General features: G+C 40.7%; 2 protein-coding genes across 3 annotated transcripts in view; both read left to right on the top strand.

Annotated features, from left to right (window-relative positions):
- LOC105938873 (myosin phosphatase Rho-interacting protein) overlaps window positions 1-975 on the top strand; it is a 41,775-nt gene extending 40,800 nt beyond the window's left edge. Inside the window, exons 21-22 of the mRNA XM_036148737.1 lie at window positions 531-617; window positions 683-975. Of these exons, the coding sequence (XP_036004630.1) occupies window positions 531-617; window positions 683-823 (228 nt within the window). The 3' untranslated portion in view covers window positions 824-975. The remainder of the gene's footprint in view (window positions 1-530; window positions 618-682) is intronic.
- Window positions 976-1,873: 898 nt separating this feature from the next.
- Window positions 1,874-15,307, top strand: LOC105938874 (retinoic acid-induced protein 1). Of its 2 annotated transcripts, none has more exons than XM_012880792.3 (6): window positions 1,874-2,265; window positions 7,438-9,257; window positions 12,033-12,126; window positions 12,237-12,286; window positions 13,525-13,593; window positions 14,639-15,307. In XM_012880792.3, the coding sequence occupies exons 2-5, from the start codon at window positions 7,440-7,442 to the stop codon at window positions 13,564-13,566; spliced, it is 2,004 nt and encodes a 667-aa protein (XP_012736246.2). In that variant the 5' UTR covers window positions 1,874-2,265; window positions 7,438-7,439; the 3' UTR covers window positions 13,567-13,593; window positions 14,639-15,307. The 2 variants fall into 2 exon arrangements, with proteins under 2 accessions (XP_012736246.2, XP_021163367.2); XM_021307692.2 differs by having other exon boundaries at window positions 2,260-2,347.
- The last annotated feature ends 11 nt before the right edge of the window (window positions 15,308-15,318 follow it).

Genomic DNA, 15,318 nt, shown 5'->3' with positions numbered 1-15,318 from the left:
AATTAGGATCTAGAACAATATCCCAGAATTTCAACGTCTCCGAGAAGATTTTTAGAGGATAATCTGCAAATAAAGTCTAACACATATGCAACAGTGCGTGATTTAGGCGATGTCCTGGTTGAACACAGATGAACTTAATTTGGTTAGTAGACCTCTTGATGACACACTGAGAAGGTAAATCATTCATTTAAATTAGACGTGTTGGAGCAGGAACAGGTTTAAAACACGCAGAAAAGCGGCACTCGAGGGCTGGAGCTGGACAGGCTTGGCACATTAGTGGTGGGAATTTTGGCTCCTTTTAGATTCAATAAAAAGAGCCGACTCTTTCGGCTCCCAAGAGGCGGGTAGGTAGGTATCTACCGTATTTATCTATAATCGCCACTCAAGCTGCCAAACGTTTTCATGCGGCTCTCACAAAAAACAGAAAAGCGTCTCTCCATCAATACTTGAAGACATTCAGCTGTGTTGATGTTTCTTCTGTGTCTTTTAGACGTAACAAACCAACATAAATTTTTATTTAACTTTTTCAGATCACGTTGCGAGTGAAGGAGTCTGAGGTTCAGTGCTTGAAGCAGGAGGTTGCATCTTTAAAGGAGGAGCTGCAGGCGGCAGTGAAGGTGAGCGTCCGACACTCTGCGCAGCTTTATGCAGCGATTAGAGACTGATTTCCGTTTCATGGCAGGACAAGAGGAATGTAACGAAGAAGTACAAGGACGTCCACACTGAGCTGAGCATCATCAGAGCGAAGGCGGAGCAGGAGGCGGAGACGCTCAGGGAGAACCTGAGGCTGGCCCATCAGGCGCTGGAAGAAAACTCCTCCTGATTTTCAGCTGGATTCACACATCCCTGTTCTGATTGTTTTCTCCTCTGTGACACAAGTCTGTTTATCTTAACACATTAATGATGAAATAGGCTTTTGTTTTTGTGTTAAGTTTTTTGTTTACCTGCTACAATGAATAAATTTTTTCTAATGTATCGGAATGTTTTAAGTTCAACTCATTTACTTTCAGATGATAAACTAATTTATTTTTATTAATATAATACCTTTTCTAATAAATGCGGCTTGCTCAATAAACCACTGGTGTGCTGCTTGTGCTAATTCAGGAATACATCATCGGGGTTCCAAATTATTAATTTTAGTGTGATTTTAAATATATTTATTGTCAGAATATAAAATAGAGTATCTGTTTCCAGTTTACATGAAGTTTCTTTTACAGACTGAATCCACAAGAAGTAAAATTTTTCACTTTCAGTAAATGTTTAACAGTAAGTCAAAATTTGTGGGTAAATTATTTAATTTCTTTATTTTAAGCAAAAGATTTTTTTAATTTATCCACAAACTGTAGAAAAAATTTGCATTTTAGAAAACCAAGGATGAATTTTGTTTATGTTGCTGCACAAATGTAAAAAAAAAAAAAAAAAAAAGGACAAAAAAGAAGAAGCTGATGAGCTTCAATAAAATGAAAATAAAAACCCAGGATGGATATATTAATGAGAGTCTGTAAAGAGCTCTTAACTTCTTCAGAGTTTATAGCAGCACCCTGGAAAAGTCAGAAATTTGATATATTACAAGTCTGAGTAGGTATGCAAAAAAATAAAAATAAATAAGAGATGGAAAAATGTTAGTATTTACACGTCTTTCCAAGTCCCATTATGTGTGTGAGAATCTCTTCTCCATTCTGTCCGTTTTGGTCTGGTTTTAGATAAAAGAATTAAACAGTTACCTTATTTCATCATCAATTCAGCCATTTAGCATTAAAATAAAATATAATTTTTTTTAAATTGTGAAATGAAATGGAAGGGTAATAATGACTAATATTTAACATGCAACAAACGAATCAATTTGCAATCAATCAATCGCGCATGGCTTTTATTTTGAAGGCGGTCGCTTCTCTTCCGGTGTCTCCGCCGTAGAAGCGCAGACTTGACGCGGCTGGAAGATGGTGTCCGTGATGACAAGTTGAAAAATCCCAACATCAGCCGGAGCCCAGACGACCTGCCGGATCCAGTTCGGGGGAAATGGAAGCGGCTCCGTGTCCGTTCGGCAGCCACCGTTTGGCGGGCTGACGTCGTCCGGCAGCCGGGCTGGCATGAACCGGGGCGGCCGCTGCTTTTGTTTACATCCAGCCCAGATGATGGTGACGATGGGCCCGGAGCGGCGTGTGGGCTAACCCCGCTACCCGAGCTGCTTCCAGGGAGCGCGTCACCGGAGAACCCGCTCCGCTCGGACCGCGGAGGTCCGCCCGAACCGCCGCTGGCTGAGGGGTGAGCTGACCGGCGGTATTACGCGGAGCTTGGCCGCTTTTAGGCGCCTGTTGTCGGACACGCTGCTGACCGGGCCTAGCTGGTAAAATACTGCTGACACAACTGTTTAAACGTCGGGGGATTTTTTTTATTAATTATCTTACAATAAATTAATCTTTTAAGGTTGCTTTCGTGTTAAAAGGGAAAATAGACAGAATGACAAGCAAAACTATCCAAACAGCAGCTCTGTAGCATTAATAATTTGAAATTAAATTAATGAAACTTAAATGTTGTTTTTGTTTACTATAAATCTAAATGCTTATTTAACTACTTAAAAAAATAAAGCCAGATTCTACACAAGAATTAGAACATTATCAAACGTTATTGATCTCTGTAAATTAATCCAAAACGTGAGTCACTTTTATTTTTATAAATATAGTACCGGTGATTTATATGATATAAAATAACGAATATGATTATATACTTCAGGGCTTTATATTAATATTCCTGCTTACAGCAAACAAAAACCCAGAATGCATTCTTTTAGAAAATGTGTATGCATTCTTTTTAAAAATAAGTTATTTTTAACACAGAAATGTTATATTATGGCCCACACTACTAGGACGACTGTTGACGGCTGCCAAGGTCATTGCCGATGAAGCTTGTTGTTAAGTAGGAGAAAGTTGAGTGGAAGAAAAAAAAATGTGGGTAAATCCTCTCTTCCTGAAAATAATATAAAAAAAAAAATTTTAAATAAAAGGGCTATCATGACACGATGAAGGTTTGGTGAGCACAAAGCCCAATGTGCAAGAGAAGGACCTTTAAGAACCATTATGGGAAGAAAGTGCCCTGGTTACGATGGGGCTTATGTCTGGGGATCCCATCAATTTCTGTAGTGGGCTGGACTGAAGAGGCATTTTGCAGGATTCCCACAATCCTTTGCGTGACATGACGTATAAGCACAGTCCACCTCACGGAAATCAACAGACATTTCCGGAGAGAAGAGAGAGCGCGTGTTTTGTAGTTCATTTTCAGAAGGCTGTAGGATTTGACTCACAGCTTCCATGTGCCTTTCCAGTAGGGCTGTGCATAAAAATCAATACAAAGAATAATATCTATGTTTTTAAAACTGATTTAATATCGATATTCTGGCTTTGAATACTGATGAAGTGAAATAAAATTTATTGTCTTTCCCATAGTTGACGTTACAATCACTCCACATGTAAACTGAGTTTTCCTCTCCGTTATGGCAGCTGGCTCTATTAGTCGGTTGGTGAGAAACTAGTTCAGGACGTATTCTCTGGGCGTGACGTGCTGCATGCTCTCGTTTCATTGGCTACTTTGTCGAGTGTCTGCCGTAATCGATGCGTTAGCGAGAGAACACGGGCTAACTTCTTTATTTATAAGATTTTTACCTCAGAAGACCTCACGCCTCTAAACAAAAGACCTGTGCAGTCGCAGCAGCAGATTCATCTTTCTCCTCTGCCATGCATGCGCTCAACACTGGTGTAATTTCAACTGTTCGCCAGAGGGGGCAGACTAGTGCAAAAATACAGGAACTTACCCGGTGCTCCTTTAAGCTATTGCTGCAAAAGATGGATTTAAAAAAAAACACACAGCATGAGATCTGTTATTTTTTGCACACTTGAACTTAATTTAGATTATATTAGAACTTGGCAAAGACTAGAGCTGCAATTTACGATTCTTTTTATTGTCCACTAATCTATGCAGGGATGCACCGCTATGAAAATTTGGGGTGATATGAATTTCCGATATTCATATAGCTTTTATGTCGGATAACCGATATTTACCGATGCGTGTGTGTGTATGCGCACACATTTACATTTCTGTGATGGTTAACGTTTGTAAAGGTTTGGACCGACTGAGAACTATTCTAACTGAATTTATGAGTGTGGGTTGTAGTCTAGACTTACACGTTGCTTTTTAAAAAAATCTTTGCTTCATTTAAAAAACAACAACCCTGGCTGTGATGCATCACTGTCGCTTTAACATGACCGCATGATCAACCCCCCCCCCCCCCCCCCCCCATCCCTTAAACACAGGTATAAAGGGCAACTAGCTGGAAATAAACATCGGTTGTTAATATCGGCCCAGTTTTACTTATGTTTTAAAAATTACTAACATTGGGCGATACCGATGTTGATGCCAATACATCGTGCATCCCTAAATCTATCGATAATTTATTATGATTAGTTTATTAATCACAATTATTTTTCATATGATCTCCATCATCACTTCAGTTGCTTGTAGAAATATTTTGACTCACCTGTTCTTGTCTTCACACCTTTGAACGTCTCTTTATTGCCTCTTGTCACTCTCCTTTATTAGCTTTATAAATTATCATCCATAAAATATTAATTTTAAATTTAACTGACTTAGTTTATTGTTTTATTATTTCTATTAAAATAGATTTTTGTACTGTAAAAATATTTTTTCAGCAATATTTCAACCTTCAACCATAACGTTTCTTAATATTTAAAAAGACTATAACTAATGTAATGGTTGCAGTCAGGCTTGTTCAATTCAATTTTATTGACATAGCGCCAATTCTCATCATCTCAAGGCACTTTCCAAAGTCAAATTCACTCAGATTATACAGATTAGTCAAAAAAAATGTCCTATCTAAGGAAACACATTAGATTGTCATGACAAGCAGCATGGTTCTCTTTAATTAGGTAATATTCCCAGCATCAATAATAAAAACGAGTGAATTTTTAATTTCCAAATAAACTCCATCGCTCTTGTCCAGGGGTCAAAGTTCTCCGTTGCTGCGACGGATTTCCATCATTTGGAAAATGAGCGTCTAGACTTTTTTTTTTTTTTTTTTTTTTTTTTCTTCAAGGTTTTAAACTAAAATTACTCTCAACCAATGAAACCTGGCAGAGCCGGGACATTAGCCAATCAGAAGGAGAGTGGGGCGGGTCTTTGCAAATCAGTTTGAGCTTCATCGGTGTTCAATCATAACTTTTAGAAGAGCGTCTTAAACTATTCACAGATGAAAGTAGCGGTGGTCAGAGTTTTTATTTGGATTTATGAGCCAACAGATCAGAAAGTTCAGCAGATTTAACATCTGATAACAACTTCCCACGGTAAGTGTGTCTGTTGCTGCTTCTGCAGTTAATTAATGAATTATTTCCACCTGTGGCCACTTCACCTGTCAGCGTTTATTCCTTCGCTTCCAGTAATTTAGCTGATAAACCAACCAGGGATCTCCTCATGATTCACTTTTATGTTTTATTTAAAACATGCTAAAAACGGGTCATGCTAATTTAGCATGACCCGTTTTTTTTTTTTTTTTGAAGAAGAAGGGTCGGAATGTGAAACAATGTTCCACATTTGACTGGGTCAGATTTGGAAAAAGTAAAAAGAATAAAATCAAATCCATCTGCGCTTTTCTGAACCATAGAAGGCAGAGCGGCTGTCAGTCAATATTCACCTGATTTAGCCGCTGCACACCTGGACACTCCTTAAATGATGAGGATACAAATTATTAAGGAAACTACGTCAAAAAGATTAAAAAAAAAAAAAAACTGCAGCTACAACATGGACTGGAGAGTGGTTTCTAACTGAGGGAGACCAATGGCGAATCTCAGAGAGCTTTAATGAAGTTATTTTTTTATTTTAACACGGAGTGGAGCGACGTGAAGCAACATTGTAGAAACAAGTCGCACCAGAAACGGCAGAAAAAGCCTCCTGTCTGTGGATCTATGGACTCATTTTAGTCTAACCCTGACAGCAGCTAAGATAACTTTCATCTACCTTTAACTTTACGCAATACTTTAATAACATTTTACTAATTGAAAATGTTCATATTTAAGAGCAAGTTGTTTCCTGATAAACTTTGAGCAATTTTATTAAACTTTAAACATTTAACATCCCATCCTTCCTCGATTTTCTATACCGGCTTTTCCCTACAGGTGTGACGTCAAGCTCAACGTCACACAGGGTTTTTTACACTTTCAAATATTTAAGTGATGCCTTTTTATAAACTCATGAGTTGTGATAATTAATTGTTGAGCAATAACGAGCAAAGCAGAGACTGATTATAATGTGAGATCTGTGTTAAACTAAAATGTATGACATCATAGTGTTTATGTGTCCTGCTTTGTCCAGGTTGTGGTTGGCCTTGTATGATCATAGGATTAATTTATATTTAATGTGACAGAGAGCCAGTGGAGTTCATGTTCAGATGTGAAGTAGATGATGTAATGATGAAAGCTGCTGTCTTATGAATTTAATTATTATTTAAAATAATGAAAAGTTGTAGTTTCTGGAGGTTTTCTGGAGGACAGGGAGGGAAGGGAGCTGAAACTGTGAAGTGGACTGTGGACCAGTTTGGCTAAAGTGTGAAGGAAGAACTTGATGCTGCAGAGATGAAAGTTAACCAGGTGATGATGTGTAAAGTTAAGGCTCTGAAACTGAAAGGTGGGACACAAACATAAATGGTCAATACATATTGTAAAACTGCCAGATTTGGTTAAAGTTGACTTTACACAATAAGCAGATGAGGGAACTAATGTGGCATGATGTCCACGGCCAGGAATATATGGGCTGACTAGAAAAATAATTCAGTCAAACTGATTATTTTTGCTTTAACCCCTGCTCTAGTCATGCATTAAAGTTTATATAAAACTCTCCAGTCGTGTAGCTTCTCTTTAATGTCAACCATTGATCTCAGTGATAAATGAGACGCTGAAATAAAACCAATAATAACCGTCCGACTGAATTGCAGTGTTGGATTAAAAACAGCAAAACGTATGAATTTCTGTCAATAATGTTGACTAATAGTTGCAGCCCTGGTAAAGACAAGATCATTTTGACTGTCCTAATACACAATCTAATAAATATATGTTCATGGTGATTAGAATTTATTATAGAAATAAACTAAAAGGTTACATTTTTTTTATCATAATGTAGAATAGGAATCAAGTTTATTGCCAAGTAGGTTTGCACTTACGAGGAATTTGACTTGGTGTTGATGGTGCAGACAAAAAAAAAATACAAAAAATAAATATATATATGTATGCTTTATATGAGGAAGTGAATGCAGGATAGGAGGCGTTTTAGCCCCTCCTGTGTTCCCACTCTCTCCTCTTTGTGTCCCAAAGTAACTAATAAAACCTTCTGTTGTGTTTTGGCTCCTGTAACCACGTCATCCTCTGCGCTTCCCAGTGATGGACCCTGGATCCTCTCAGGAACCCGCTGTCATGGCGATGGATCTATCTAAGAGCTACACCCCGCTGAGCCGCGGCTGTAACGAAGCCGGCGACCCGGCCAAGAAGCCCGAGTGGTACCACCGGCGTCCGGCCGGCTGCAGCGCTGACGGCGCCTCCGCCTACAGATCCTCCTTCAGCCCGCTGCAGCCGGGCGTCCGCTGCAGAGACGTGGAGCAGGCGCCCGAGGCTCTGGGCGGCTACATGAACTCCACCCTGGATCTGTTCCACGGCAGAACCCACGGCGGCCTGTGGCCCGGCGGCTTCTACGGAGCCGAGCAAAGCCCCGCCCCCGAGAGCAGCGGCGCCGAGGAGAGCGACAGCGGCTCCGACGTCATCTTCCTGGTGTCCTCCGCCAAGGAGCCGCTGCTGTGTGGGCCCTTCATCCAGGACGGCGTGAGGCGCATGGTGGAGCCCGTGTCTCCCGCCGCGTCCTCATTGGACGACGAGCGAGGCTGCTACCTGCTACCTCAGCCCGTCAGCTCGCCCAGCGCCGACAGCTCGTACTCTGACGACTCCTCTGACAGCTCCGTGGACATCCCCGTCCACCACGCCCGGCCCGTCGTCCTCATCTCAGACCTCAACGGGGTCTACGCACACGCCGGGGAGTCGAGTGACGACAGCGAAGTCGTCGAAGTCTCCGTCGCCGACTACAGGAAGGAGAGGCGCCGTTTGAAGGGGAAGCCGCCGGAGGCGAAGGGCGAGGGTGAAAAGACGGCGTCTAGAGAAGTGAGACGCAGCGCCAGGGTTAGAAAGTGCGAGTCGGAAACGCCGCGGCTGAACTGCGGCGTGTCGCGGCGCAGCTTGAGGAGGCGGGTCAAAAACGACGCCGTGGGCATCTACAACGAAAGCAGCGACTCTGAGGACTTGATCGAGTACGCGCTGAGGTTCTCCAGCTCGGACGAATCCGCCTCGCAGCCACAAAAAGCCAGCGGCCGTTCAGAGGAATCCAACGCCGACAGGAAGTCCCCTCCGCAGGACGCTCAGTACGCCAAACTTATACAGGACAAAAGAAAAAAGCCTCTTCCTCTTCGGGAGACTAAAAAGGTGAAAGACGTGAAGCAGGAGCAGCTCAGCGGCGCCGCGCTGCCGGAGCAGCAGACGGTCTGCGGCGGTAAAAACACGGCGGGGAAGAAACGGGTCGGCAGGCGAAAAAGAAAGAGGCGCCCACAGACCGGCCCGGCCGCCCTCTTTTCCCCCAGAGAATCCGAAATCATGCTCAAATATGCAAAAGCCAAGGAGAAGAAGGAGAGAAAAGCTGGCGGTTTCTGCCCGTTTGTGCACATGGAGCGGCGGCTGTGCAGGGTGGTCAACTACCAGGAGGAGGAGGGCGCGCTCCGCAGCAGCAAGGCGTGGCCGGCCCCCAGGTCTCTGTCCGGGTTCGTTCCCTGCACCTCCTGCTTCCAGCTGGGTCGACCCAGTTCTGACGGCAGCCGTCCGGACCGACTGTCCTGCTGCCTGTGCGGGTGGACGGCTAACACCATGGGCCTGGGCGACCTTCACGGCCCGTACTACGCCGCGCTCTCCTCTGTAGACGGCCAGACCTGCAAAGCTGAGCAGAGCGAGGACGCGCAGAAAATCTCCAACGGCCATGCGGTGAACTCCTCTGAGGACGACCAAGCTTTGCTCCGGAGCGACAGAGTCTCTCCCGCGAAGGTGCCGCCTTGTCCAAACGAGTGCTGGATCCACGAGGACTGTGGCATCTGGTCCGCCGGCGTCTTCCTGGTCCGGGGAAAGCTGTACGGGTTGGAGGAGGCCGCCCGGATCGCCCAGGAAACCGTGAGTGACTCAAAACACCTTTTATTCTTTTTCTCCATTCAGATCTGTGTGTTGGGATTTTCACATCTGCAGATTTGAGCTGTGATTCAATTCAATTCAATTCAATTTTATTTATATAGCGCCAAATCATGAAACATGTCATCTCAAGGCACTTTACAAAATCAAGTTCAATCATATTATACAGATTGGGTCAGATTATACAGATTGGTCAAAAATGTCCTATATAAGGAAACCAGTTGATTGCATCAAAGTCCCGACAAGCAGCATTCACTCCTGGGGAACCGTAGAGCCACAGGGAGAGTCGTCTGCATTGTCCATGGCTTTGCAGCAATCCCTCATACTGAGCAAGCATGAAGGGACAGTGGGAAGAAAAACCACCCATTAGCGGGAAGGAAAAACCTCCGGCAGAACCGGGCTCAGTATGAACGGTCATCTGCCTCGACCGACTGGGGTTACAGAAGACAGAACAGAGACACAACAAGAGAGACAAAAAAGCACAGAAGCACACATTGATCTAGTAATCTGTTCTACATTAGATGGTAGTAGCGGGTGAGCCGTCTTCTCTGGATGATGTCACAGTTAACAGAACGCCAGACCAGGTGTACCTACTATGAAGAAAAAGAGAGAGAGCAAAAAGTTAAAAGCTGAAATGACAACAGTCATTTCAATGTAATACAATGCAAAACTGGAGAACAGTAGAAATCAGTAGAGTGAGAAAATTAGGCCCTGATGTCCTCCAGTAGCCTAAGCCTATCACAGCACAACTATAGAGATAGCTCAGGGTAACATGAGCCACTCTAACTAGAAGCTTTGTCAAAAAGGAAAGTTTTAACATTAGTCTTAAAAGTAGACGGGGTGTCTGCCTCACGGACCAAAACTGGGAGTTGGTTCCACAGGAGAGGAGCCTGATAGCTAAAGGATCTGCCTCCCATTCTACTTTTAGAATGATGTTTCGGTAAACCTGGACAGAGGCACACACGGCTCCAAATTGTGCCCACACTTGGCTGTTCTGGTTACTGGGGACTCAAGAAATTAGTTTTTCCGGCTGCAGTTTTCATGCATAATATATTTCCCAGGCAGTCAAAGATAAAAGTCCAAACTTATGAGGAAAGTGAAGGAAGAGAAAAGGAGCCAGCAGTGGTGTATTGTGGTCTATAATAATTACGGCACAATTTATACAAATTTACCTTATTGTGTAAATGTGAAAAACTGACCCTTTCTTACAGGGAATCCCTGGCTCATGAGCAGTATGGGGAAAAAAATCAGTAGAAATTAATGCACGGCTGCCTACAATTTTAAAAACCACAGAAGAAGGGGGGAAAAAATGGCGTATTGCATATTACTGTTTTGGCTGCTGACTAAGTTATCGTGTTAATAGAAACGGCGCAATAGTCTTGTTTTTCAATCGATCGTTATCATGTAAACAGGCTAAAATTGCAAATTCAAATCCAATCCTAAGATAAATACTATATTTATGATACAGCTGCAACATTTCTGGACGATACATGGTTATTTCTGGTTAAAAGCATAAGAAAAGAATCACTGTGTGTCCCGGACAATAAATCACTGAGGAATATAAGTCAAAAAATGCATCATCAAGAGGAAAAAAACATATTTAAGTCACACCAGATTATGTCTCATTCATTTATAAATTTATTTCACACAATCCAAGACTAAAAACCGACATTTAATCTGGTAAGGCAAATTATTCAATTACACTATTGGATCCACAACTGGCTGAATAAAAACATTATGCTGAAATTATACCGTGAAAGTAATGGTAAACTAACAGTACGACACAGATGTTTGAGAGCAACGTAAAGCTCACGTTCATCAGCAAAGTTGTAAACCGCCTGGACAACCTATCGCTAGCTGTTATTAACTTCAATAAAAGCCCAGTAACAGGACGCAACAAAATAACTTGCAAATGTGTTCAGTTGTTTGTTTTCTATATCTTAATGTTTCACTCTATTTTTTAAGTGGTACAGGAGCAGCATGTAGTTTTCACAAGCCTAGAGCACCCCCTTGTGGCTATAGACTGTAATGTTTACTCCTTTGTTCATGTTGGTCAATATAAATTACCACTTAAATTCGATGTACTATGAATTTGATTTAAGTCACACCTGACCTAAGTCGAAGGATCGGCCAAGCTATGGAAAAAAAGGGCAACCTATAGTCCATAAAATATGGTAATTACGATTAAACAAACTTGACTTTAACTTTCTTAATTAGGGCACCAGTACGTAGGGGACAACTCAACCATTGAAAACCAAAATATAATTGAATTGTCACTTGGTTGTTAGAAAAAACTGTAGACAAGATGACACTTAATATAAGTGTGGATGTCCTTCGTGGAAGTATGTATTTTATTATTGTTATTATTATTGGAGGAGCAAAAACCTTTCATGTCGATACTTGAAAACACTGCAAAGTGTGATAAGGCCAAGAAAACATCTTCTTGTAGATGTTTGACCAACATTGATGTGCAGGGGACCTCACACACTTTGATGCTTTTGCTCTACAGAAGTTTATTGCTGATCAGATAAAAATCTAACGTGCTGTTAATTCTTTAATTTAAATGTTTTTTTTTGGATCGCTAGAGATTTAGCCACATTTGTTTTATTATCAGACTGAATTACTGCAGTCTGTATGTGTATTTTCTCTTTCATGACATTTTTATTTAATATGCATTCTGAAAAAAAAAATAGCCGTTAATTTATTTAGTCATTTTTGCTATTACTGATTTTGTAATTTTCTGTCTGCTTTTATTTGCAGATTTGTTCATCCTGCTACCAGACGGGCGCAATAATGGGCTGCTTCCAGAAGGGCTGCCTGAGAAATTATCACTACACATGTGCCATTCAGTCAGGTAAACCACGCGTAAATAGATTACCAACGGATTAGAAGCCTTTGCTGAATAGTTGATGTGAAACCGCTCTGCTCGCCATCCCTCCAAGTCTCATTATGTCTGCTTCTCAGGCTGCATCCTCAACGAAGACAACTTCTCTATGAGATGTCCAGAACACAAGGTAGACCGAGAACCTGGCTCCATCCATCCATCCATCATCATCCATCCATCCATCCATCCATCCATCCATCAATCTATCCATCCATCCATCCATCCATCCATCAATCTATCCATCCATCCATCCATCATCTGTACTCACATCCACCCACACAACTACTCACTCACACTGTGCAATTAACCTAATTTTTAAGCAATAAAGTCTGATCCTAATGGTCAACTTTATTTCAAGTGTTTGGCTACTATTAAGGTTGTTGTTGTTGTTATTATTATTATTATTATTATTATTATTATTATTATTGTGTTGTGCAGCCTCCAGATCATCCCAGTCCCTGAGAACGGCCTTTAACAAGGTTAATTTTGAAGGTTCTGCCTGAGAGATGTTCAGGATAGCTTAGAATACATCACCATTAGGGCTGAACGATTTTGGAAAATAATATAATTGCCTTTTCTTTTTTATCTTAATATTGCGATTTAATGCAATTTTTTTTTTCCCAGATTAATTTATTATGTCTTTTTAAACATATAAAAACAACAAATCAATTTGTTTCCTCGCCGTGTGGATTAGGTGCTGAAAGATCCACAGCATCTAAACTCAGAGCAGAAATGATCGCGTTCTGCCTACAATATATTTCAAACTAAATTGCAATTTAGACTTTTCTCTGAATTAACCACAGGCAAGAACTTTTAATGTTTCTATTAATCAGAATATTCTTCAAGAGAACAGCTTTTAGTTGATTTGGACATCAATCCTTGTTGAACATAAAGTGCAACCAACAAGCAAGTCTATGTATTAAACTGATTGACCTGTACTTAATGCTATGTATGGTTATATAAACTCTAAAACAAGTAATAAAATTAGATTATCTCACTGCTGCAACTGTCTTCCCTTCCATGTGGAGGCAAACCCACTTTAAACATTTTACCGACACCTAATGGACGTGTCTGATTATATTGAAAATGCGATTAATTGTTCAGCCCTACTTACCATTAGATGAAATGACTTCCTGGTGTGCTTAATTGTTCTTTTCACATTCGTTTTAATTTGATGTAGGGACGTAACAACTGCCAATACATTACTGAACAGAGGGGTGTTTCAGTTAATATGTAAAGTATGGTAAATTTCTAGATTCCAGGAAGCTTTTCTTTTAAAAGCCAGATCCAGCTTGGTTTGTTAAGAAAAGCGTTTATATAATATTATGCTGATCTAAGTTGTTTTTGATATTTTATTTTATCAACCAGTGCAAAACCTTCCCACCTGCTGCCAGACAAGACAAGAGATGACACTGAAGACATGCGGGGGCCATGGAGGTTTGCTCTTTTACGTCTTCAAGTATTTCACAGATAAAACAGAAACACTTTAGCTAACATATGATATCTAAACCTGACTAAAACTGAACCTGAAATGACAGAAATGCATTTTAAAAGTTTGGATTGTCTTGTTATTTTCCATATCTGTGCATCACGTTGCTGATTGGACGGTTTTATTTGAAACTCCAGGCTGCACAGAGATTTTCTAGAGCAGTAATGTGACTGTAGTTCCTCATGTTGGCAATGTGGCAATAATAATTCTTGTCTTAATGCCAAAAAGAGCTCATCAGATTTTACTTTCACAAGTGGACCAGTACGGCTTTTGCCATAGTGCTCCGCTTGATTTATGAAGGTGAATAGTTTTATTATGATTCATGCGGGGAATATCTCAAATGATATGGACACTACAATGGGAAAGTAGGAGAGGAAAGGAAGAAGAAGAAAAAAGAAAAGGTGAAAGAAAGAGGAGATAAAAGGAAGAGAATGATAAAACAATTATTGAAAAAAACATGTACTTCTTTTAAATGAAAATCTGCAGTTCCTATATTGTCCACGAGGGGCGCTGTGTTTTAATCAGCAGATGGTAGCACTGAGCTTCAGATGTGGAAAATTGATTTTAAATAATTTCTTAATTTTTATCTGTTTGTCCTGCATGACAAAATACATCAGTGTTTTTAAGTTCCAAAAAATTTGAATAAATGTTTTTCAACATTGTACAATCACTGTGATCAGTTCTTATGCATAATGCACAAGTAAATGTTTAACTGAGTAAAAGTATTGTTGAAATTGTACATACTTTTCTTAAAAATGCTGAGGTTATTCATAATATATTGTGTAAAAGTGAAATTCATTTAATATATAAAAATCAACAACAAGTCCACTTTTATTAGTTCTATTTAATTAGGTTTATTTGTGTGGCCCTCCTGTGATCAGATTAAGCTGAATGCGGCCCCTAAACCAAAATCAGTTTAACACCCCTGGTTTAGCAGCATAAGCCTCACCCTGAGCTTCTCCCTGACGCCCGCTTTCCTCTCGTCTCTTCCAGGACGCTCCACTGATCTCCTCAGGGCGTGACCAGAGCTGCGCGGCTTCACCTCAACACTTTTCTAATTGTAATGAACTGGAGCAGAGCTGCCGTCAGAGGCCGGACCTTTCAGTAAGGCGTGGCGGCTTCGCTTTCTGACAGAATCAGGGTCCACTTTCTTTATTTATTTATTTCCTGATATATTTTGACCTGTTCGTTTTGGTCCCCATGTGTTCTTTGTTGATGTCTAGCACAGTGACTCACGGATTAAACCGGTGCGTTCGTATTTGTTCCTTTCCTGGAGATTCTCACTTCAACTAGCTGCTAAAATAGTTTATTATTGTTTGAACATAGGTACTATATCAGAGTTTTATTGATCTCTTGGATAAAACACGTCTTATATCAGAGGCCACTTTTCTACAAGGTTTTCTACTACTTTTTTATTCCTTTTAGTGCTTTGGTTGTATTTATTTTCCTCCTCGTTGCATGCACAGCTGATATTTGCTACGGTGCACTTTATATTATTATTTTCTGTCAGTTAATTTAAGTCAGTTCCTTCTTTTCCTGCTAAAATTATTTAAATTTGATGTAAAGCTGCACTAAGCTACAGTTAACCTGTGAAACAATATAGAGTTAATGCTTCAATATGAAAAATAAATCTATCATTGTTAACTGAGACCTTCTACAAATTCAGGCTTATA

Source organism: Fundulus heteroclitus, chromosome 16 (assembly GCF_011125445.2).
Source record: "Fundulus heteroclitus isolate FHET01 chromosome 16, MU-UCD_Fhet_4.1, whole genome shotgun sequence".
Taxonomy (NCBI): Eukaryota; Metazoa; Chordata; class Actinopteri; order Cyprinodontiformes; family Fundulidae; genus Fundulus; species Fundulus heteroclitus.
Note: the sequence above shows the minus strand (reverse complement) of the source record. Positions and strands in the feature narration are given on the sequence as shown.

Bases quoted from the DNA above. Each gene is read 5' to 3' on its own strand.
- LOC105938874 (XM_012880792.3), top strand. From the start codon at position 7,440: ATGGACCCTGGATCCTCTCAGGAACCCGCTGTCATGGCGATGGATCTA. The intron at 9,258-12,032 runs GTGAGTGACTCA...TTTTATTTGCAG, and splicing joins CCCGGATCGCCCAGGAAACC to ATTTGTTCATCCTGCTACCA. The intron at 12,287-13,524 runs GTAGACCGAGAA...TTTATCAACCAG, and splicing joins TGAGATGTCCAGAACACAAG to TGCAAAACCTTCCCACCTGC.